Genomic DNA, 25,246 nt, shown 5'->3' with positions numbered 1-25,246 from the left:
GGGGAAAAGAAAGAAAGGAAGGCAGTGGAGCAAGTAATTGAAGCAATTCAGGAAGAAGGTCATGAGCTGGTAGGGGAGATCGAAGAAGTATTCAGGCTTGGAAAGTATGAAGAAGGAGCCCAACGACCAGCTAAAATTAGATTTAGGTCGCAATTAAGTGGCTGCAGAAGTGGTGGGAAAGTCATGGAAGTTAGCAAGAACAGAGACCTACAAAAAAGTCTGGGTAAGAAAGGACAGAAGTGTGGAGGAAAGGAACACGATAAGAGAATTGAAGAATCAAGCTAATGAAAAGAATGAAGCAAGGTCAGAAGAGGAAAGAAAGATGTTTTTCTGGAGAGTGATAGACATGGACCTAAGGAAGTGGTACAGAAGGGAAGGGGATACAGCTTGAAGGTGGCATACACTACTGTGAAAGGGTTAATATTGTCAATGTTAGAAATAGGAGATTTCCTGAGCAAGGAAAAACCAGATGTTATGGGGATTACGGAAACCAAATTGACTGGTAGCATAGATGCATTTAACTTAGGGGATGGTAAATATAATGTATGGATGAGAAATAGAGAAAATAAACAAGGAGGAGGAGTGATGCTATTGTTGAAAAAAGAATGGACAGTGGAGGGTGTCACCTATGGTGAAGGGGAGGCGGAGGTCTTGAGTGTGGGAATAAGACTGCAAAAGGGAGGTTGCAGAAATATCGTAGTGGTGTATGTCCCTCCAAAAAACAATTCATGGACAGAAGAATTGTACAAGAAGAAGCTGGATGATACATTGGATTGCCTAAGGAGATTGCTGGAGGAGAAGGATAAGACTCTGATAATGGGAGATTTTAATTGTAAGGAAGTGTCTTGGGAAAACCGGTCAACGGAAGGAAGTGAAGCTTCATGGGGGAACAAGGTTTTGGAATTGGTTATAGATAACGTCCTTACACAGAGGGTAGAGGAAAATACGAGATTCAGAGGAGAAGAAGAGCCATCTAGATTGGACTTGATAATCACCAGGGAGCCAGATACCATAGAGGAGATGAACTATAAGAGCCCTATAAGGAAGAGCGATCACGTACTTAAAGAGTACATATTACGAGAAGGAGGTAAAATAATCAGGAATGAGGACTACAGGAAAGAATGGTTTAACTTCAATAAGGCAAATTTTGAACAACTTGGGAAACATTTTGAGGAAGCACAATGGGATACCTTTTTTTGAGGCTGAAAATGTGGAGGAAAAATGGGCTATCTTTCTACGGATTTACAACGAAGGAGTGGAAAAGTGGATACCAAGGATGAAAGGACAGAAACCAAGAGTAGAGTGGTATAGTAGAAAGTGTGTAGACGCCAAGTAGGATAAGGAGAAGGCATGGAACAAATGGAGAAAAAATAGGAGGATGGATCTATGGAATGAGTACAAAAGGAAAAAGAATGCTTATGTCAAAGTAAGAAGAGAAAAGGAATTTTGAGAAAAATATTGTAGATAAGTGCAAAGACCAGCCAAAACTGTTTTATAAGTCCATAAATGGAAAGTTGAAAACACAGATGAGATTCAGAAAGTTAAAGTTAATGGTGAAATCTTTGATAGTATAAGTGAAATAGTAGAAGTGATGAATAATTGTTTCCAAACAGTGTTCACAAGGGAGAGTGAGTTTGAAGGTGTAGATGCAGTGCCGGGGAATAGAGTGGGTCTGGAGAGAATACAAACATCAGCAGATGAAGTTAGAAAATTATTGGAAGAATTGGATGCGAGGAAATCAGCAGGACCGGATGGTATATCAAATTGGGTGCTAAAAGAGTGTAACCAGCATATAGCTGAAAAGTTGAGCAACTTGATTAATGTCTCACTAGCACAAGGGAAGGTATCGAGAGACTGGAAGAGGGCTAACATTGTCCCAATACTTAAAGGAGGAAGTAAGGAAGACCCGTTGAACTATAGGCCAGTGTCATTAACAAGTGTAGTAGCAAAGATGTGTGAGAAAATTATAAAAAAAACCCCAGATGGGTGGAGTATTTAGAAGAAAACGGTATATTAAGAAAGTGATGTAATACCGAAAAGAAGTGTGTATAAGTGAAAAAGAAGAAAGGAGGAACGAAAGAAGCGATCCAAAGCGTCACAGGTCAAAAGAAGAAGAAGAAGAATGCAGGGACGGTCGGGTCGACTACACTGGCCTGTGTTGCGAGAAATATCTCCCCGCTGAAATTAGTCATTCTGATGTCTACCACGCATGCTTGCTGTGGGAATACACAACATTAAAAGTATTAATTTGCCTGGTTTTGTTCTAGTTTGTCCGCTTGTGATCCTTGTGAGCGGTGAGGGAAATATGGAAAGAGTAAGTTGAACCTCTCTGCGAGCTATTTTGCGGCTGCGGCGGCGGTTTACGTTCAATAGTCAATCATGATATTAGTGATTTAATGATTTATAACAGAAAGAGTTAGCAGATTATTTCAAACAGACACAAAACTACCAGAAGCTATAGGTTTGTCCAACTGTTCCACGGGTGACCGCAACAGCCCTTACTCTAGCAGACGACACCACGTGGATCACAAGCGTGTTTTCAGAACTCTGCAACCGCTGACAGCTGAAGAAGCGGGAAGAAGGTTGTTGCTGTGGCCTGTTTTAAAACAAATTACGGCGTGTGTACGGTAATGAAATAATGGCTGGAGGAAGGGACCCAGAGAGAAAAAAGTGTGCGGGATGCGGACAATCTGCTAAAGTTGACGAGGATATGAGATGTAAGGAAGGAGCAGGCAGCGGGCGGTGATTCAAGATGGCTAGAGGTGAAGGAAGGAGGAAACAAGAAGAATGTGGGCAGTGCGAGAAGAAGGTACAACATAACCAACGAGGACTACAGTGTGAGCTGTGTGACTGATGGTTCCATATTGGCTGTCAAAAGGTTGGAGTGGAAGAATACAATATGTACAAAGAGCAGAAGTTCAAGGCTAAATGGTTCTGCCGCAGTGCAACACATACATTAAAAAACTCAAAAAAGTTAACAGAGATATGAAGGATGAAAATATGGCATTAAAGATGGCCTACAAAGATAAAGAAGAGGAGAATGTGGCTTCTTCTTCTTCTTTTGACCTGTGCCGCTTTGTATCGCTTCTTAGGTCCTCCTTTCGTTCCTCTTTTCTTCTTTTTTTTACTTCTACACTTCAGTATACATCACTTTCTTAAGCACTTCATCCTGAAACTTAGGTTTTCTGTCCTTTTCTTTTCCTGATTTATTTGCCTATGTGCTTTGCTATTTTCCTCTAGTACACTTTTCACTCCACTTTTACTGCTCAGATCTTTTTTTCCCAAACACATGTCAAGAAAATTTTTGTGTGAGGTATTAATTTCACTGCTTCCTCCTTACTGCCATATAGTCCTAACACGGTACTTACTCCTCCGTCTTCCTCCTCCAGTCTGCTACCGCTCCTCTTCCCCAATAATTTCCACTACTGATGCCAATAGCCTTTGCCTCTCCTCTTCATACCTGTCACAGGCCACTATCAGGTGCTCTATTGTTTCCTTTTCCCCTATACACAAGCTGCAGTTTTGGTCCTGTTCGTCTCTGCTTCTCCCCTTTACTTCTAGAGTTCCAGACCTTGCCTTGAACAGCAGCTTACTCCCCCAGTCTCCCCGGTACCAATTTTCTCTTTCAGGCTTTTGTTTTGTCTTGTACCATTTTAAAGTTGACTTTTCTGCTGCTCCTGCTTGCCATTTTTCCAGGCCATTAGTGGCAATGCAATTCTTGATGTCCTTAACCCTCATTCTATTCCACTCATTTTCAAGATTTTCTCTCCTCTTCCATCTAGCTATTTCTTTTTTCCATGAGGATGATGTTCTGTCCTCTGTTATCCCATCGTGCCCTTTATAATTCTCTCCTTAAATGTACTCCATCCCATTTCTCCCCTTAAGGCCTCTACGGCTGTGCATCTAGGAGCACCAGTCCCCATCTGCCCATGGTGTTCTGCACCTTTTCTAATCTTGCCAGGTCACCTTCCCTATACTCTGTTATTTCTGACCCGTACAGGCAGTATGGCACCGCTATTCCCTTCCACATACTCCTGCCTACTTCGTATTTATTGATAGTCCTGCTGCCTGCGTTCATGATCATGCCCACCATCCTCCTGGCTTTTCCTTCGTTTATTTTCCTTTGTTTCTCTCCTCCTACTCCTTCTTTGCTGACTTCCAATCCCAAGTATGTGTACTTCTCCACTCCCTCTATTAAAATGTTTCCCAGGACCCACTGGCTATTGGCATTGTTGTTAAATTCTATGGCCTTACATTTCCTGGCACTGAATTTCATCTTCCACTCCCTCCCATACTCATTGGTAATCCTCAGTAGCTCCTCCATATCTGCCTTGTTTTCTGCCATGAGTACAATGTCATCTGCGTTTGTTCTCCATCCAGTCCGTGGTGGTGTCTCCCAAAGTGAATTTTACCATATTTTCATTGTACATCTCCTTTATCACCTCTGCCACTTTGCTATCTATTCCAATGTGCTTTAACAATTTCATTAGCTTGCTTCTGTCCACTGTGTCATATGCCTTTTCAATGTCTATAAATATCAGGTACAGCTCTTTTCCTTGCTTCTTATTTCTGTTTATTATTTCCTTAAGAACCTACACATTTTCCAGCCCTCCTCTTCCTTCTCTGAATCCACTCTGTTCTTCTCCCCACGCCTTGGATTCCTCTGCCCACATTTTCAGCTTTTCATTGAAGATTTTTCCAAATATCTTTGCCATGATGTTCATGACCACAAAGCTTTCATTTCATCATAGTTAGAGGCCACTGATTGGATGAGCGCCGTCGGTGATGTCATCGGACTCGGGGAATCATAAGTGTGTTTTCAGAATTGTCAGCCGATCATAAGGCAACCAGCTGCCTTCAGCTGCGGCTGCAAAATGACCCGTTCTCTCTTCACATATTCTTCCTTATTACACAGTACGTATTTTGAGATAATAAGAGAGTAAAGTGTGAAAAAAAGTCGGCTTCTCCATGGGCTGGAACAAATAAGTGCTTTTTCAGTGTTTTCAATACCCCGAGTTTCGCGATCCGCGAGTTTAGCGCTATACCCTCGGAACAAAGCAAGCATGAAACTCAGGAGGGTACTGTATTCTTTTTTCAAATTTAGCTTCCTCCTCTCTCCTTATTTTCACATAATCATTTCTTGCTTGTTTATATTTGTCTATTGTTCTTATTTGGTCTTTTCTTTAAATTCCTCCATGCCTTATTTCTATTTCTTCTTGCTGTCTCACTTCCATCCAAACCATGTTTTCTCCTTTAGTTTTTACTGTGTAGAATGGAACATATATCTCTATTCCTCTGTTGTAAATATTCATAAAAAAGTCATATTTCTGTTGAATATTAGTACTCCTCTTCATATCAGTCCAATCTACCCCATCGAAGAAAGTCTTGAGTCCAACGTAATCTGCCTTAGGGTAGTTTTTCCTTTTTTCCTTATAAGCCTCTTCTTGATATTCACATCCTTCCAAAGTTTTCATCTCCAATAGTTCATGGTCGCTCTTTCCTAAGGGGCACTCAGACTGACTCCTTCATCCAACTCCACCTTTTTTTGTGAAAATTAGGTCAAGTCTTGATGGTTCGTCATCCCCTCTCAACCATGGCATGGTGTGGATGTGTGTTATGTTATACAGCCGTACCTCGGTTTACAAGTGCCTTAGTTTATGAGTGTTTTGATTTACAAGCAAAAAAAAAAAAAAATGCCCAGGTTTACGAGCGGTGACTTGGTATATGAGCATCCTGTTTCTACAAGTATTTTATTGATTTTTTTTAATTTGTTGCCACCTCAAGGGTGGGGACAGGGGCTATATGGAGGCTGTCAAGATCAAGTATGTGCGTCCCTCCGAGGAGGGACCACAGGCCCTTGCTGGGTGGCGGCTCATAAAGGGGAGGGGAGGATGCTGATAGACAGACTCTATCGTCTGCTGGTCGGCTGGCGTCAGTTTAGCCAACCAAGTAGGACTTTCGACGAGGACTTGTGTGTTTCTTTGTACATGTCAAAGACATGAGTGTGGGTTCCCTTTGTTTGCTGCAAGACGAGAGTGCTCAAAATGGAAAACAATGGGAATAGTCTGAAGGTAGGGTTGCCAAGTTGAGCTAAAAAATAAGGAATGCAACATCCCATTCTCCATTACTGAATGAATCCATATTTTAAGGAATGGGTGGCAACCCTAAAATTTCACTAGCCTGCCATGACTGACAGCTGCTGCCCGCTGCTGGTGAAGGCAGGAGGAAGGGGGGGAGGGACATTATGACGCGTATTTTACACATATTTCAGGACGACCCTTGACGAACATAATTTTCCGGACTGGTTTTGTGGTTCACCGAAAAATGCGCTCACTACAGTTTTCAAATACTTAACCATTTAGACAGCCAAATATGGAACAAATGGCATTCTGTTTCTTAAGGAGAGGGTGGCAAGTTGGCAACCCTAGTCTCAGTCTGCGTTGTAAACTCTTAGAAATAGCATCCGTGCGCTCATGTCTGATTGCATTAGTGCTTTTGTGTGTGATCTTTGTGTTTTCAGCACTACAGTGTGCGTTCTTTGTGGTTTAACAATGTCCTCCAGAAAGATGGTTAAAAGGGATTATGCTGCAAAGAAGAAACCAGGAACGGTGGATACTATTCTCGCAACAGGACGAGCTTCGGTGGCTTGTATGCCCTCCTGGACGTGACTGACTCCTGATCACCCTCCATCTCGGACAATACGTCGGGTTAGCTTTGTTGGTGGTTAAGTGAGTGTTCTACTGCTAATTGGTTCATGGATAGAGAAAAGTCAATATCCGTCAGGGTTGTTTATTTGAACAAACATACAAAGGTCATTGAGACAAATACAACACATTGAAAAGGTTTTTGTGTGTGTATGCATTTGTGTGAATGTTATGTAGTGTAGATGACATATAAGTGTTGGTGTGTGTGTGAAACAATATGTATAATTTAACAATAGGAAGACGAGGACAGACAGTGGAAGATAAACAATTAACAAAAGAGACAAACAATGAAGACACGTTAGACACGGACACTGACGTGGGACAACATAGCAATAACAAAATATAAGTCTGTGCCGTAGCACTCCATTTTCTTAGTCACCGGGGAAGAAGAAGAGCACACGGCTTTCAGCAGTGACTGCTACAGATACTCCCTCCCAGTGACGAGGCAGGAAGAACGAAATCTTCCCTGGTGCGGGGGCGTTGTGGCACAGACGGTGTTGCTGGTGGTGCATTGTGTTGAGTTGCGTTGCATTGCGCGGTGAGTTGCGATGTGTTGAATTTCGTTGCGCAGTGAGTTGCGCTGAGTTTAATTGCACTGAGTTGAGTTGCGTTGCGCGGTGAGTTGCGCGGTGAGGACAGCTGTGGTGAGTTGCGCATTGAGTTCAGCTGCGGTGAGTCCAGCTGAGGTGAGTTGCGCGTTGAGTTCAGCTGCATTGAGTCGAGCTGAGGTGAGTTGTGCGGTGAGGACAGCTGCGGTGAGGACAACTGCGGGGAGTCAAGCTGAGGTGAGTTGCGCGTTGAGTTCAGCTGCGGTGAGTCGAGCTGAGGTGAGTTGCGTTGTGAGGACAGCTGCGGTGAGTTGTGCGTTGAGTTCAGCAGCGGTGAGTCGAGCCGAGGTGAGTTGCGCATTGAGTTCAGCTGCAGTGAGTCGAGCTGAGGTGAGTTGGGTTGGGTGGTTGGCTGGTTAAAAGATTATGGAAGGCTTATATCTGCACTCCAAAATCGCGAACCACGTAGATGGGTCCCGAGCAGAAGAGTGGTGCTCTGAAGGACACCACTTTTACAGAGGAAGAGTGTCGTTGTCAGGCATGGTGAAGTCGAACGTTGTGGAGGAGACTGGCAAAGGCGCTGGCATAAATGGGCCAGGGGCCACGGCAGTCCGTGAGAACGTCGGCAGTCCGTTTAAGAGTTAACCAGCATCTTCACTCTTTCATCCCTTTTGTTGGTAAACTCTGGAGCAGCCTTCCTTCTGCAGTTCCTCCTGCCTACGATTTCAATTCTTTGAAGTGGGGAGTATCATAACTCCTCTCCAACCAAAGTTGACCACTCTTTTGGCCACTCCTTCTTTACTCTTTTTGCTGGAGCAGCGGCTGGTGGGCTTTTGCTGTATATAATAAAAATATCATTACTTTAATCTTGTTACAACTGAAAAGAATATGGTTTATTTTGCTTTACAGTTCACAGAAATGAAGCAAATTTATAATGACTTTACACTTACCTACTATGAATGAAAGTAATGAAAGTGTGTATGAGCATTTCGTAATGTGTCACGGGGGTGAAGGGAAGAAGTGTGGAGTAGTGGAAGAAGTGAAGCGACAGACTTTAAAGTGTTTTGGCCACATGAAGCGAATGGAGGAGAGTAAGATGACCAGAAGGGTGTATGTGAGTGAGAGGGAGGAAATGCTAGAGGATGACCTCCAGTGAAATGGAGGGATAGGGTGCAAGAGTACGTTAGGGAGAGGGGGGAAAGATCTTTGAGAAACTTTGAGCGGGCAAGGAGGGAGTGTCGGGATAGAGAAAGTTGGAACCTCTTCTGCTGTGGCCATTCCCTGGTGGGAGCTCCTAGGAGCAGGTGTCGATGAAATGAATGAATGAATGACTTACCTACTTGAGACAGATTAGCCATCCACAGGAAGTGGCATCTGGTCACAAACAATTTCTGCAACTCTCCCACTGTATTTGATGTGTGGTGCAAGTGGTACCTCAACTTTTCTTTCTTTACAGCGAGTATTCAGCTTGGAGAGTCCTCATGGGCCAGGAGGAGTTTTCTTCACCTGGCAAAAGGCCTCAGGTGGGTTTCTGGCTTCTACAGGCTACAATCAGGTGGTCAACATCTATGACAGGCATGGCAACCTGCGTGAACAGATACACCTGCCAGGGTAAGTGATGCAAATCTTATATTTTTCAGACACTATGTAGGAATAAAGGGGTGTACCATGAATTCTCAGTTATAGGTCCCAGAATTTGATCCTGGGACATCAAGGTTGTTATTCTTAGGCTGAAGGTGACTTCACTGATGAGCAGAAGATTATGCAACAGTCTGAATAACTAGCATATAAGTGTAACAAACGGAATTTTCCACAAGTATCTTCTGGGCATTATGTGTGTTTATTTTTGTGCAGTCAGCAAAATTGACACAACATCCATTTCCAGCATTCTTGCTGACAAAGTGTTCATTCTGTGTTGACTCACTCGGAGATGCTGGCAGTCAGAGCCAGCCATCCACTGGGGCTTCCTCATTCCTTCCCATGTACATAAACCAAACCACTGTGGAATAGACTACACCTCTCCCCTCGTATTTGTAGGGTTTAGGGGACATGGACCCCAGCGAATCGCGAATTTCCGTGTATGTTTGATGCGCTAACCAAAATAAGCCACTAGATCCATATTAAAACACTGAGAGCAACTTTACACAAGCTGTACTTAAGAAAACATTTTGGATATCAGAAAGTAGCATAAATACATATCTCAAATAACATCTGAGAATAGATGGCGCCTCTATAAACACTTGCCTGTGCCATGACGGGCTTGGGCTGACCACCAGGTCCAACCAAGAAAGCCTACGGTGCTATAGGCCTGGTTGTAAAAAAAAAAAACGAAAAAAAAAAAACGACTACTGTAGTTTATGTAAACCTCTTACAAATATGTAGTCACTGATATCTCACTTAAGAGGAGCGTCTGCCAAAAATATAAATTTGCTAGATATAACTGATTGTCATAAATTTCTAATATGTCATGTATACCAGTAAAGAGATATCCCATGCCAGGTTTCATATGAATTGCACAATAATTTATTGCAAAAATTGCATTTTTTGTTTTTTAAAGATATAAGAAATGCAATATTTCTTTGTAACGCGTGTCAAATTTTATGAGAAAAATAACAAATAAACTTAGTACAATTCTCAAAAGATTGTGTAAGACAGATTATATAAATTTTGTTTATAGTTTAGTGTTATTTTTTTCATATATGTTTTAGTTGAAAATATATTGCTAATTTATATAAATATGTTGCCTTTATTATAAAATCTTCCATACCCAAAAATCGAGCATTTATCCCTCTTTCAAATGAAAAAAACCTCCATCAAAATTGGTTAAATGATCACACAGTTATATAAAAAAGAAAAACAAAAAAAAGGCAGAACTGAGATTTTGGCAATAAAATGCAGACGACTATTTCCTCTTCCGCTCCAGCAGGTTTTTTGCTTTTCTGCAAACCAACATCAATCATGTGTGTGTCTGTCATTCATGGAGTCATTGTGGAGTAATATTTGGTATTCACATGCAATTTTAGTGATTTAGCTTGTACCTGGTCCTCTCTTTTGCAAGGTATTATGTGCTTAAAGGTGAGGAAATCAGGAGGCACAACCTCCCTTGTTGTTGCCAGGTTCGCTAATGTCCTCCTGGCTCACACTCCTTGCTGATCTCTAGTTTCTTCTTGGCTTTCTTCTTTTTGTGAGCAACTTGCTCTGTTTCCTTCTCTCCTTCCTCCATAGACTGTGTGATGTCTGGATCTGTTCCGAACATGTGTTGATTGCTGTCCCCCTGAGTCACTCGGTGGCTTTATAGTATGCGTACGAGCAGGTTTACCAGTTGTCTCCATATGCCAGTGAATACCATATGTGGGAATATTATGGCGATTTTTTAGCAAAAAAATTCCACACATCGCAACGCAAAGCATGACACATCACAATTTTACTGTAAAACTTCATCACAAGGAGGCTGAAGGGTACACACACGTGACAATTTTTTTGCAATATTTCGTTGTTATATTCTTTCAAATATTTCTAGCTGAGGGTCCCATCATGTTGGTTGCTCAACACTAAGTCTCTGCCATTTTCTTTTTCAACTTTTGGTGCTTCATACCATGCAGATTATTTATTAATGCATTCTTTCTAAGAAAATCGGGTGATAAAAATATGAACAGGTATAAACATTGGATCATACTTGCAAACATTTGATCAGCTGATAAAACAAATAAACCTATGAGAGAGAGAGAGAGAGAGAGAGAGAGAGATTTTTTTTCATCTCCCTTCTGCACCAACAGTCACATAATGAATACAGCCACACAACGTTCACCTTCCCTCTTTCTCACAAATATATTACAGTACTGTCTCCAGGATTGCGAGTTTCAAGTTTGTGATTCACCGAGTTTGCGATAGGGACCCCAAAAATTTGATTTTTATTGAAAACTGAAATTGCGATATGACCCGAAAGGAAAAGGAAAAGGCTGCTAAAACCGGGTTTTTTCACACCTTGTTGTGGTCCTTGATTCCCATTCTCGCTCTTACCCACCCCCTGGGCTTTTCCATTGGCCACAGGAAGCATGGTGAGTGGGATCTGGGCAGCCAGGTGCATGTGTGCAAGCAGCCCCGACTGTGTGCCGGGCCCGAGCAGCTGATGGGTGGCTGATGATGGTGAGGGTGATGATGAGCGTCGGCGACTGAGCCCCCGCATCAGCGGCACTCAAACGGCACCTTCATCGGGGCCCGTGCGTGTGTGGCTGTGCCCATCGTGGGCCCAGGCTCCTCAGTCTGCCAATTCCCACCTTCCAGATGTTGTGCAGGACCTCTTTCTTTTCTTCCATCTCTTCCTTTTTAAAAAGAAGAGATGGAAGAAAAGAAAGGGGTCCCGCACAACATGTGGAAAACAAGAACTGGCAAATTTAGAAGCCCAAACCCACAACAAACACAGCCACACACACACACACACACACACACACACACACATGGGCCCCGACAAAAACACCGTTCAGGCAGCGCTGATGCAAAGGCCACGCCGCCGACACTCGTCATCACCATCACCACCAACAGCTGCCAGCCAGCTGCTCGGGCCCAGCATGCGGCCGGGGCCATCCGCACACATGCGTTTGGCCACTCGCGTGGGTGACCAAGCGCAAGATGTCGACAGTTTTCAATTTTCCCCATAAGAATAATGGTTCAAAGTTTGCGATTTCAACATTTGCGACCTGCAATGTCGACCTATTTATCGCAAACTTGGAGACAGTACTGTATTAGAGGCTTCGGCATAAATACTGAAATGATCCCCACACAAACCTGCCGACTGGATGGCCGGTACCTCGCAGGCTATGGGGGGGTATTGGGGTTCAATCCATGCTCACATCGTGGGCCAAATAATAGCGGAGTGCCGCGGGGGCACACCAGTGGGGGGCCAAGACGGCTGGCTGGCGGGGAGCTTAGACGGCTGGCCAGCAGGGAAAAGACACTGCACAGTTGGGTTTTCTGTGGTGTAATATCACAAAAGTTACACAGCACACCAGGTAGAATGCAAGCACAGGTCAAGCACAGAACAGGGTCACAGAACACTCAGGACAACAAGCACGACAGGCACTTCACTCAGTCAGGCACGCCAGCACTCACTCACTGTCAAGCTTCCAAGTTGGGTGCTGCAATCGGAAGGTATGAACACAAAACAAGAGAAATGGTTAGACACCAATTTACTCTATAAAAAAGTAAACAACCCCAAACAGCCTCACAAAACTGGAAGTCTCCAACAGGAAAGCTTCAGCACGCCGGACTCAGCAATGAACCTTCGCACGGCTTCTTCCTTCTTGCGTCCCGTCCTCGGAGTGGCAGTGATGAGGCAGCACAGCTTCATCCTTGAAGTGGTGTGGACGTTGTGGACGAGGGAGGTGCAGGAGGAGAAGGGGCATCAAGGTCACGGCAGTAACGGGAGTCAGGGTGTGGAGAGGAGAGAGATAAGGGTGCCCAGAAAAAGCCCATGGTTCTGAGGAAACCCGAGTGAGAAGCAGAGCTGGAGCCAGGGCAGAAGCAAGTAGTCAGGATGAGGCTTAGCTTCTGTCTGATGAGGAATGCGCTGGCCACCCACCAAGTTGCCTCCCACAGCGGGTTAAGAGGCCGCGGTGGTTTGTTCATCCGAGGCGTCGAACGGCTTGATGCAGACGAGCAGTGAGCGTGTGCAGGTTGTTTGCCTCGTGGTAGTTCGTCTGAGGCGTCGAACGGCTTGATGCAAACGAGCAGCGAGCATGTGCAGGTTGTTCGCCACCCAGGTGGTAGTTGCCCTCACTCACTGTATGTCCGTCTCAGTCTCAGCCCCCGAGTGGTCTGCCCTCCTAGGCGGGCTGCAGGGCCTCTCCCACTTCTCTATTCTGTAAATGCCAACTGGCTATATGGGCATGTGACAAGCTACCCAGAAGTCAACCCTGCTCATTGGGCTGTTTTTGTAAAAGATAATCTCAAGTTGAGGAGGCCAAGAGAACTATTACAAAGCTCATGGCTTGAGCAAGTCAGTGGATTCTGCCATAAGCTGCTTATGATGGTAACAGGGTCTCTGCATGGAAACTGAACCTGTTTGGAAACATTTCTATGGATGGCATTGTAGGCTAGGTTAGGCAATGCACTCCTGGTGAGGCAAAATGCCCTCAGTTGAATGCCACCTGTGACTGATTGATTGTTTTTATGTTTGGCATGTCATATTTCTTTGTATTTTTTATTTCATTCAATCCAGATATAGTTTCAAGTGAAAACATCATATGTTAGAGCTACAGTGACTCTATTGATCATTTTCTAAGAGATATTATCTTTGCAGCGTGTGTTCAGGCTTCGGCTGGGATAAGGATGGTGCACTGCTGTCCATCATCAATGACAGGTCTCCCCTTGTACATGTGTGGGATGCCAACTCAGGTTAGTAGAATTTGCCAGCTTTGTTATGCATCTTCAAGGAGAGAATAGAATGAAACAATGTACTGAATTGGTGGTGAATAGAGTATGCATGTATCTTATTTCATTGGGGATGGTTCCAAACTCCACAAAAGATGCCTGTCACTTGTCAACTGAATTTGATACAGAAAGAGTCAGTCAACTAGAACAAAAATTGCTATCTGTAGTATTAACCCGTAAACCATAAGAGACCTAAGAGATACATCAGCCGCTCTCAGACATTCGAGCGTCAGAGATGTAAGGGACACGTTGTCCTCCTCCCATCCTTTTCCTGATGTATTACGTCCTCAAAACGTCTCCATATACTGCTCTCATACATTACACTCACCGTCTGTGCTGCCTCCTTGACCCTGCTAACATGAATATTGTCTTATTTTCCTATTATTAGTTTTCAATTTTGTAGCGGTTTCTGCTCCATTCTTTTTGTGGTAGTTGCCCTATGCACTTCGACCCCGCTAATATGAACACGGTCTAATTTCCATTACTTACTCTCCCCATTTCTAGTGTTTTTTGGTGCGTACACTCACAGAGTATCTGGTGGTTGCCATCGGTTTGATTTTTAGACAATCTCTCTCTCTCTCTCTCTCTCTCTCTCTCTCTCTCTCTCTCTCAAACACACACACACACACACACACACACACACACAGGGTCAGGGGTGTGCTCAGGCCTGTCTCCTGTCCATGCAAGAATTTATAAAGCCGGTGTAGAATGAGTGAGGAGGATGAGGGGTGGCAGACATGCAAAAGAAGAGGAAGAGGAACTGGAATAAGGCAGAAAATGTGGGAAGAAGCTATGGGAAGCCTAGACAGTGACGAATGTTTTGGAACCAGTGAACCTACAGTACCCTCTCGAGTTTCGCGCTCGCTTCGTTCTGAAGTATAGCGCTAAACTCGAGGTATTGAAAACACTGAAAGAGCGTTATTTGTTCTGACCCGTGGAGATTTTTTATATTTTTTTATACATGTGGCCTATGGCGCTAGACTAGACTATCCATCTTTGCCTGATGGTTGGCCCTGAGCCCGTCACGGCGCAGGCAACTGTTTATAGTGGTGCCATTATAATTGGCTCATGCTGCCCCCCGGAGCTCACTTTTTTTCCTCCTTTACTCCCTTGTTATCTCAAAATACATACCTTGGAAAAAGGAAGAAAACAGGAAGAGAGAATGGGGTGTTTTAAAACCACAGATGAAGCCTTACGATTGGCTGAGCTCTGAAAACATGCTTGTGATTCGCTGGGAGTCCAATGACGCCATCGCCGGCACTAACCCAATCAATGGCCTCACTGTCATATGGCGGTGTCACACTGGCCATTTTCATCTAACCGTTATGGCTACTGGCAACGCCCGTACGCCCATCCGGGAGCGAGTTGTTGGTTGTCCGTAAGCTGATGTCACACTGGGCCTTTTTCTTCCCACCGCGTTGGTGGCAGCTTGGGCAACCGGCAAGTTTTCCGGGTGTGCGTCACACACATAAGGGGAAATTAGAAAGGTGTGGGGGGGGGGAAGGGGCAGAAGGGAGAGTCAGGTCATGTCATGACACACACACACACACACACACACACACACACACACACACACACACACACACACACACTGCAGGGAGGAGGTATAAGGAAGGAAGGAAGAAAGAATGATCAGAGACAGCAGGATGGATGTGAGGGGGAGGCCGGAGCTCCCGCGTCCCAGAGCTGAGGTGGTGGTGAGGCAATGCACTCACTAGCCAGCCAATTGGCAACTCAAGGGAAGAGGAACTCCACACACATACACATATATCATTTCTTTCTTATTATTTTTGTTATTTTCTGTTAGTATTGATTGTTACTGTGTGCAAGACACACGTTATTACACAATAATAACATTGAAAGTCAAATAAGACATCGTATCATATCCATCCTACATCCTAAAAACAATTGTACAATATCCGGGAAGAAATAACTCATATGCTGGCTAAAGCGAGCCAGGACGCAGTATGCGCGTCCTTGGATATGGTATGGGGCACGCAAGGACACAGTATACGTGTCCTATGTTGAAGGGGTCAAGGGAAAAGCTGAAAGAGAACAGAAGCTAGATAAGATTGAAACAAATAAGGGTTTAAGTGTGATGTATACAAATGTAGATGGGATAATATCTAGAAAACTGAAACTACAAGACTACTTAAAGGAAAAAGAGCCCAAGAATGTATGCTTAATGGAAACAAAGCTGAATGAGGTCATTCTAATAGTGTTTGATAATAATTACAATGTATGGAGGAAGGATAGAGAGGGTAAAGGTGGTGGAGGTGTGATGATAATAAAGAGGAAGGAGTTATTAGTGAAATCAGTAGTATATGGAGAAGGAAAGGTGGAAATAGTGAGTGTAAATCTGGAGAACAAAAACAGAGAAATGATGACGATAATAGCAACCCATGTACCACCAAGAACAAACTCATGGAACAGAGAAGAATATGAGACCATGATTGAAGATACCATTCAGAGTTTGAGTAAATTACTCAAAGCAACAAAAGAATCTTGCTAGTTGGAGACTTCAACTGTAAGGAGGTAAACTGGGAAATATTTGAAAGTGGAGGTAGTGAAACGGCATGGGGGGAAAGATTTTTAAGATTGACTATGGAGAATTTGATGATGCAGAGGGTGACGGAAAACGCAAGATACAGAAATGACGATGAACCGGAGAGACTGGACCTGGTGCTTACAAAGGAAATGCACTTGGTAAATGAATTAAGGTATGGGTGCTCCCTGGGAAAGAGTGATTATGTGATAACAGAGATGGAAACAGAGGAGGAAGGCACTGAGGAGGACGAATCACATAAAAGAAACAGGCGAAACTATAGGAAGGCAGACATGGAAAATCTTAAGAAATACTATGAAGCTAGACTGGGAAAAGGAGGAGAAAAAGTGAGGTGCAGGAAAGGTATGATATTTTTATGGAGGCATATGAAACAGGAGTTATGAAATATGTCCCATTATATAAACCCAAAGAAAAAGGAAAAAAGGATTGGGTTAATGCAAGACGTGCAGATGCAAAGGAAAAAAGAGACAGCGTGGAAGAGATTGAAAAGAAATAAGAATCAAAGGAATAAAATAGCAAGAAATGAACATATGAAAATACGGAGAGAAGAAGAGAAAGGATATGAAAAGGGTATTGTTAAAAAGTGCAAGGAAGAACCTAAACTGTTTTATAGATTCGTAAATGGAAAAATCAAACCAAAGGAAAAAGTAGAAAGACTGAGAGATGGAAATAAGATAATTGAAGATCTTAAAGACATGACTGAGCTGCTAAACAAAAGGTTCCAGCAAGTTTTTACAAAAGAATCACAATTCAGTGTACCACAAGATGACAAGATAAATGTTTATATGGATGAAGTAATAGAGGAGCTGGAAGAGAGGAAAGCAGTAGGACCGGATGGAGTCTCAGGTTTTATATTGAAAGAATGCAGAAATCAGTTGATTGGACCAATATATGATATAAAATGCTCAATAGCAACTGGTAAACTACCAAAGGAATGGCGAAGGGGTGAGGTGGTCACTATACAGTAATCCCTCGCCATATCGCGGTTCACTTATCGCGGTCTCGCTGTATCGTGGATTTTTAAATTGTATCGTATCGCGGATTTTTTGCTATATCGCACGATTTTGCGGTAAAATAAGCATTTTCAAGCCTAAAAAATGAAAACGATATAAATCAACGTAATTAGGAAAACACCTAAATAAGCACCTACATCACCCATTTTTTTTTTTTTTTCCGTCGCGGCCTATTGCGCCGTTAGTCTTTTCCCTGGTTCACTCCTCCCCCACTTCCTTTTTTCTTCTCCTTCTCCGTCCCCGTATTTTTCTCCTTCCTTCTCATTAAACAAAGCAGCTTTGCCAGTCCACTTTATGAGTCTCTTGGTGGGCCACTTTCCACTGCTCCTCACTCCTCAGCCGCTGCCGTTGTCTGTTTGTTTACATACAGCCGCGAGATTACTCGTACCCACAACCATTTTCCATCCGTACGGACAACCGACAACTCATTCCTGGTTGGGCATATGGGCAGTGGTTGGAGGAAAAAGGCCAGTGTGACACTGCCTTTTAAGGCAGCGCCCATGAGGCTGACGGTAGGTAGACGTGCCCTGTACATGTCAAAGCGGCGCGAAACTTGTAACGATAATGCATGAAAGTTGAGATGGTGAAAATTTAGGACTAAGCGTGAAACTCGAGGATCGCGAAACTCGGATAACGCGAAACTCAGGGGGATACTGTAAATAATATCAATAATATAGTATAATATACAAATGATATAGTGCTGAAATCACAAAGATCGCACATAGAGCACAAACGTATGCGGACACGAGCGCATGATGCTACCTACCTCTGTGAATGTACACAGCGGACTATGGTGGTGTCACACTGGGTGTTTTCCTCCAATCGTTGGAGCTAGGAGCAACCTCAGTTGCCTGTACAGCCAAACGGGAGTGAGTTGTTGGTTTGGGTGAACACTTTTGTCCTCTTGTCTTTGAAGCAATGATCATACCCACAACCTCTTCTTCCTTCCAGTTGACTGTAGCAACAAGTCCATAATTTGAGTAACAGCAGCACAAGCCACAACAGCCCTTACTTTGGCAAACGGCGCCATATGGATGCAGGGCAACTGGTTCGTTTTCGTTGTAGATATGGGCAACTGACCAAGGTCGTATGTGACACACACCCAGAAAAGTTAGAGTTGCCTGTTGCGCCTACCACCAACATGGTTGGAGGAAAAGGGCCCAGTATAATACCAGCTTGAGACCCCATTCCCATTGTGTTTTGCTCTGAGCACTCTCGTCTTGTGGTGAACAAAGGGAACCCACGCTCGCGTCTTCAACTCATACAAACAGGATGCTCGTATACCGTCACTGCTCGTAAACCAAGGCATTTTTAGTGATTTCCTTTTGCTCGTAAATCAAAATACTCGTAAACTAAGGCACTCATAAACCAAGGTATTTCTGTATTATCATGTGGCTATTATTATTATTATTATTATTACAGTCATCCCTCATATAGTACGGGGGCTAGGGACCCAGGATCCCCGTACTATTAGAAAATCCGTATAAAATTAGTGCCCCCCCTAGAAACACACCTGGGCTATGTTTGAGAGAGGGAATCGGGACTCTCGGAACGTCCCGAGTGCTCTCAAACGCGTGACGCGGCATGTCTGCTGGCTCCCAGCTTTGAGAGATGGAGCGCCTTATGCTGTGATGACGTCATCAGCATATATGGCGGCCCAAACAAACACATATAAGTGTTTCCATTGCATTTCACCTCTCTGTGCCACCATAACCACTGCAGCTTCCTTTTCATCTTCTGTTGTAAGGAGTTCGTCAGCCAGGACAGCTAGTAATGTGTGTTAAAAGTCACCAGGAAGATCAGCGTACGCCATTTTGCTGCGAGTGAGACGCCGTTACCATAGCAATGACAAGGCTTAGTTAAAGGACGGCCTTTATCTCCACTCTTGCAGCACTCTTGGAGGACTGGCAGTTACTGCGGCAAGAATTTCTTTTACACTATGATTTTCAGGGTGTTGGCCCTGAGGGAGTAAGCCATTTCAAAGGCTGTAGTTGGGACCGAAAGGGACAACTGCCTCCCGAACCAAGACCAAGGGAGAAATCCCAGGCCACCTGTGACATCAAGACCAAGATCAAGATCATAGATACAGCGAACACTGCTCTCATTCACGTGGTATGCTCTCCCTATGGCAATGTAACTCATCCCAAAACGTAACTTTTCCTAAATTTGAATTCTGCAAGGTGAACACCTTTCTCGAATGCTTTGGGGTGCTTTCAGCAGGTGTTTTGATAGAACTGTTGCCACTCACGCCATGGCTACTTGGTGCGACGAGCGGGAAATTTAAAAATCCCTAAAAAATTCTTCCATGACAATCCGTATAAAACCGAAACCGTACTATTGGAAACCGTACTATTTGAGGGACGACTGTATTATTATTATTATCATTATTATTATTATTATTATTATTATTATTATTATTATTATTATTATTATTATTATTATTATTATTACTGTATTTCGTGGCGTATAACGCACACCTTTTTCACATAAAAAATGCATGAAAGTTTACCCCTGTGCACTATACGCCAAATGTGCAAATTTTTATTGATTTTTTTTCTTTTTTGGGGTGTTTTAAGGGTCTTTTTTCGTCTTGTCCAATAACAACTGTAAACTTACCTTTATTATTGTTTATGATCCTTCGTAGTCCATAGCTATCTTATAATATGTTACCATAGAATACAGGGCGATCAAATAAATGCTATACCAAAATGAAATCGGTGGAGGATCGCCCATGCGTTGTTATCCCTTTTTTCTGTCAGGGCCCAGGCGCCGACACGACCTGGCCGCCATTTGCATTGTTTTGAATGACTAAGGAGCACTTGCCAATTCGAGCAGTACAAGCTACGTAAAAAATCATATTGGAAAAAAAAATATCCATGTGTTCATTATTAATTATTAATATTAGTGAGAATAATGGGGTAAATATATATGACATCAGAAACTGTACATCACGAGTCTTGTACGAGGAGTTATTTCGCGGAACACCAGCCCGGGTGCCATTTGCATCGTTTGAAAACCACACAACCACACCCACACAACAAACAGCTGATTGCTGCGTGTCACTAGAACTGCGTGAATTGTGTCTTGCCTAGTTGTCTGTCATAACCTACGAGTGCCTGTGAGAATAATATGCTAATTATGATCTCAGAAACTGTGCATCATCAGTATGTACGAGGAGATATTTCTTGCATCACCAGCCCGGGCGCCATTTGCATTGTTTGAAAACCACACAACCACACCCATACAACAAACAGCTGCATGCCGCGTGTCACCAGAACTGTGTGAATTGTGTCTTGCCTAGTTGTCTGTCATAACCTACGAGTGATGGTGACAATAATATGCTTATTATGATATCAGAAGCTGTCCATCATCAGTATGTACGGGGATGTATTTCTCACAACACCAGCCCGGCCGCCATTTTCATTGCTTTACTCAAGGACACTTGTCAATTCAAGCAGTACAGGTTACACCAAAAATATATAAATTTTGGGAGACTGTACATCGTCAATGTTCTTTAACCCGTACATATTTCTGAGTATTTAAAGAACTTTTTTTTTTCCAAAATTGTTGTCTTAAAGTTTAGGGTGCGCGTTATATGCCGGTGCGCATTATACGCCGCGAAATACGGTATGTATGTATGTATGTATGTATTATTATTATTATTATTATTATTATTATTATTATTATTATTATTATTGTTGTTGGTGTTATTATCATAATTATTATTATTAGTGTTATTATTAGGCACTAGAGAGAGAGAGAGAGAGAGAGAGAGAGAAGGGCCTTGCCTCTCATCTCTTCCTTCCTGCCTTCCATCCTACAATTACAATGTGTGTATTTATCTATTTTTGGTTTATAGGGCCTGAGGTAAGCTTGGATGGTCCTGTCGCCTTGTCTTTATACTGTATTTGACGGCTTATAAGACGCACTTTTTAAAAAAAATTGTCCCTGAAAATCACCCTGTATCTTATAAGGTCAAGGTTTTGCTTTGGGTTACTAAATAGTGAAGTTTTAGTGCAGCAATGGTACTTAAAATTAAACTGCAAACCTCTCCACAAGTGTAAACAAGGGAGCGATAGCTTTTACACCAACAATGCAACTCTTTTCTAAAGTAACAGTGTATAACAGTAATACTTGCCGCTGCTTCATATAAAATAACGCCAGTCTGGAAGAAAATTGAGTGATGGCACTTAACCATGCTTGTACATAAACAAATTAGCGGACTGTGAGTGAGTGGTCGTGGTCCTGAGCGGATGTATGTTGCGTCTAGCTCCGCACAGAAAGTGTCGACATGGCTGTCAGGGCCAAGGGACTGGGGGATTTGTGCTATGTTTGTGTGGAATTCTCAGGCGAGAAGTGAATTGGATGCTGTTTGTGTTCTAGGTGGTGTCATGTGAAGTGTGTTAATTTGTCTGGGATTAATCAGGATAATATACCCAAAATAAATCGGATATGCACCCCATGCCTCCATAAAGTGTCTCTGGCTGCCAGCTGTTAGGAATTAAGGGTTATTTAGTGAGTCTTGGTAATCCGATAGCAAGGAAGCATTATTGATAACTGCTGCGAGCTCGAACCAATGGTTCAATAAAGCTCCGAAAGGAATTAATGAGTTAACTTCCTAGCTTACCTGCAAGCAGTCAGCTTTTAGCCTTTGTGCCAAAAGCAGTCTGTAGACAGCCTGTGGTTGAGTCAAGATGGGTGGGTTGGCCGCGCACACGCAGTGGTGACAATGAGAAGTGGCATGCAGGAACCACAGGCGTGCCACACCCACAACTGTTTCTTCCTTCCATTTAACTGCAGCAACAAGTCCATAACTTAGGTAATGGCAGCAGAAGCTGCGACAACCCTTACTTTAATTAGCAGATGACGCCATGTTGATACAGGGCAAGTGCTTTGTTTACGTTGTGGATGTGGATACGGGCAACCTACCTTGGCCGTGTGTGACGCACACCAGGAAAAGTTGGAGTTGCCGGTTGCCCTAGCTGCCGCCAATGCGGTGGGAGGAAAAAGGCCCAATGTGACACCAGCTTATGGATAACTGTGAACTCGTTCCCGGTTGGGCGTACGGGGATTGCCCGTAGCCCCAATGGTTGGACAAAAACGGCCATTGTGACATCGCCTTAAGGCAGTGAAGCCGCTGATAGGGTGAGCGTCGGCGATGGCGTCATCGGACTCCCAGCAAATTACAAGCGTGTTTTCAGAGCTCAGCCAATCGTAAGGGAGCCGCCTTCAACTGCGGCTTCAAAACGACCCGTTCTCTCTCTCTCTCTCTCTCTCTCTCTCTCTCTCTCTCTCTCTCTCTCTCTCTCTCTCTCTCTCTTGCCATAGACACAATGTTTAGAGGAAAATGTCCATTATGATGGTAGTGTGCGTGATGCCAATGGTAAGTAGACGTGACCCGTACATGTCAAAGCAGCGCGAAACTCGGGGTGATAATGCGCGAAAGTCGGGATGGTAAGAATTTAGGACTAACCGCGAAACTCGTGGATTGCGAAACTCTGATAGCATGAAACTCGAGAGGGTACTGTAATTTTTTCATCATATCCTTACCATGTAGTGGAATGCTACTCCTATATTTCTTACCATTCTATACGTATCACTGAATATCTTATTTACATGACTCCCAGACTGTTAATTATCTTGTATTGTCACTCCCAGATCTCTCTCTTCTTGAACTTTTAATATTTCTCCATCTCCCATTCTATATGTCCATTTTGGTCTCCCTTCACTTTTTCCCATTTCCATTACATGACATTACTTCACATTGAACTCCATCTACCATTTCTTACTCCAGTCCCAAATCTTGTTTAGGTCCTCTTGCGGAATTTCACAGTCTTTACTGTTTCTTACATGTCTCCGCAATTTTGCATCGTCTGCAAACAGGCTTGTGTAACTCCTTACCTTCTCCGGCATATCATTTACCACAGTTCTCATCTCTCTTCCCCTTACACAACTTTCCATCCTGTTCTTCATTTTCCCTTTCAATCCTCCTTCATTTTCCAGGTTCCATAGTAGTCTTGTATGTGGAACTTTGTCAAAGCCTTTTTCAGGTCCAAGTACATGCAATCTACCCATCCATCCCTCTCCTGTGTTGTGTCTGTCACTCTTGAGTAAAAGCTCAGTAAGTTTGTTACACATGAATGCCCTTTTCTAAAGCCATAGTGTTTTCTGTAATTATATTGTGTTCTAGAAATTTCATCCATTGTTTTTTATCACTTTCTCGCATATTTTACAAACTATACTGGTCAATGATACAGGTCTGTACTTCAGAGGTTCTTCCTTTTTCCCGCTTTTATATATAGGGACCAACTCAGCCCTCCGCGACTCCTTTGGTAATTTATCAGTTGATATTGAGCATTTTATGATATCGTACACCGGTCCAACCAGCTGATTTCTGCATTCCTTCAATTTAAAACCTGAGACTTCATCTGGTCCTATTGCTTTCCTCTCTTCCAGCTCCTCCATTATTTTATATATCTCCTCTTTAGTTACTATGACTTCATCCATTTGAACCTTTATTTTGTCATCTTGTGGCTCTTTGAATTGATTCTTTTGTAAAAACTTGCTGGAACCTCTTGTTTAGCAGCTCATTCATGTCTAAAGAATCCTCAATTATCTTATTTCCATCTTTCAGTCTTTCTATTTTCTCCTTTGGTTTGATTTTTCCATTCATGAATCTATAAAACAGTTTAGGTTCATCCTTGCACTTTTCAACAATATCCTTTTCATATCCTTTCTCTTCTTCTCTCTTTGTTTTCACATATTCATTTCTTGCTATCTTAAAATCTTCTTTATTCCTTCGATTCTTATTTCTTTTCAATCTCCTCCATGCTTTGCCTCTTTTTTCCTTTACGTCTGCACATCTTGCATTAAACTAATCGTTCTTTCTTCTTTCTTTGGGTTTATATAATGGGACATATTTCATGACTCCTGTTTCATACACCTCCATAAAAATATCATGCTTTTCCTACACCTCGCTTGTTCTCTTCAACTTTTCCCAATCTAGCTATTCATAATATTTCTTAAGATTTTTTATGTTCACCTTCCTATAGCTTCTCCTGTTTCTTATATATGATTTGTCCTCCTCAGTGCCTTCCTCCTCTGTTTCCATCTCTATTGTCACATGATCACTTTTTCCCAGTGGACACACATACCTTAATTCATTTAACAAGTGCATTTCCTTCGTCAGCACCAGGTCCAATCTCGCTGGCTTGTCATCACTCCTGTATCTTGTGTTCTCCGTCACCCACTGCATCATCAAGTTTTCCATAGGTAATCTTAGAAATCTTTCCTCCCATGCCGTCACACTACCTCCACTTTTGAGTGTTTCCCAATTTACCTCCTTACAGTTGAAGTCTCTGACTAACAAGACTCTTTAGTTTGCTTTGAGTAACCTTCTAAAACTCTGAATGGTATCTTCAATCATCATCTCATATTATTCTCTGTTCCATGAGTTTGTTCTTGGTGGTACATGGGTTGCTATTATCTTCATCATTTCTCTGTTTTTGTTCTTCAGATTAACACTCACTGTTTCCACCTTTCCTTCTCCATATATACTATTGATTTCACTAATAACTCCTTCCTCGTCATTATAATCACTTCTCCACCACCTTTACCCTTCCTATCCTTCCTCCATACATTGTAATTATTATTAAACAATATTTGCATGACCTCTTTTAGCTTTGTTTCCATTAAACACACAATCTAGGGCTCTTTTTCCTTTAAGTAGTCTTGTAGTTCCAGTTTTCTAGATATTATCCCATGTACATTGGTATACATCACATTTAAACCCTTATTTGTTTCAGTATTGTCTGGTTTCTGTTCTCTTTCGGCTTTTCCCTAATATACATACCATTTCTTTATCCTGTCTCCCAAAACTCTTCCCCCCCCCAAATTATTTTCTTCCTCTTCTGTTCTTGCACTATTCTTCTTTACCTCTGCTTGTAATTCACCTCATTTTTTCCTTTCTTCTTCATTTCTATTTTT

The 25,246-nt window shown here is 42.8% G+C and overlaps 1 protein-coding gene across 4 annotated transcripts in view; it reads left to right on the top strand.

Annotated features, from left to right (window-relative positions):
• LOC126984663 (WD repeat-containing protein 19-like) overlaps positions 1-25,246 on the top strand; it is a 161,769-nt gene that overhangs the window by 17,199 nt on the left and 119,324 nt on the right. For 3 of the 4 annotated variants that reach the window (XM_050838552.1, XM_050838560.1, XM_050838559.1), the window contains 2 exons: positions 8,709-8,863; positions 13,551-13,645. In XM_050838552.1, coding sequence (XP_050694509.1) covers positions 8,709-8,863; positions 13,551-13,645 — 250 coding nt within the window. Of the gene's footprint in view, positions 1-2,565; positions 2,810-8,708; positions 8,864-13,550; positions 13,646-25,246 lie in introns of those variants that run through there. The other variant, XM_050838542.1, reaches the window with a different exon arrangement.

The sequence above is a fragment of the Eriocheir sinensis genome, chromosome 5, assembly GCF_024679095.1.
Source record: "Eriocheir sinensis breed Jianghai 21 chromosome 5, ASM2467909v1, whole genome shotgun sequence".
NCBI lineage: Eukaryota > Metazoa > Arthropoda > Malacostraca > Decapoda > Varunidae > Eriocheir > Eriocheir sinensis.
This window is presented reverse-complemented; position numbering and strand designations above follow the sequence as displayed.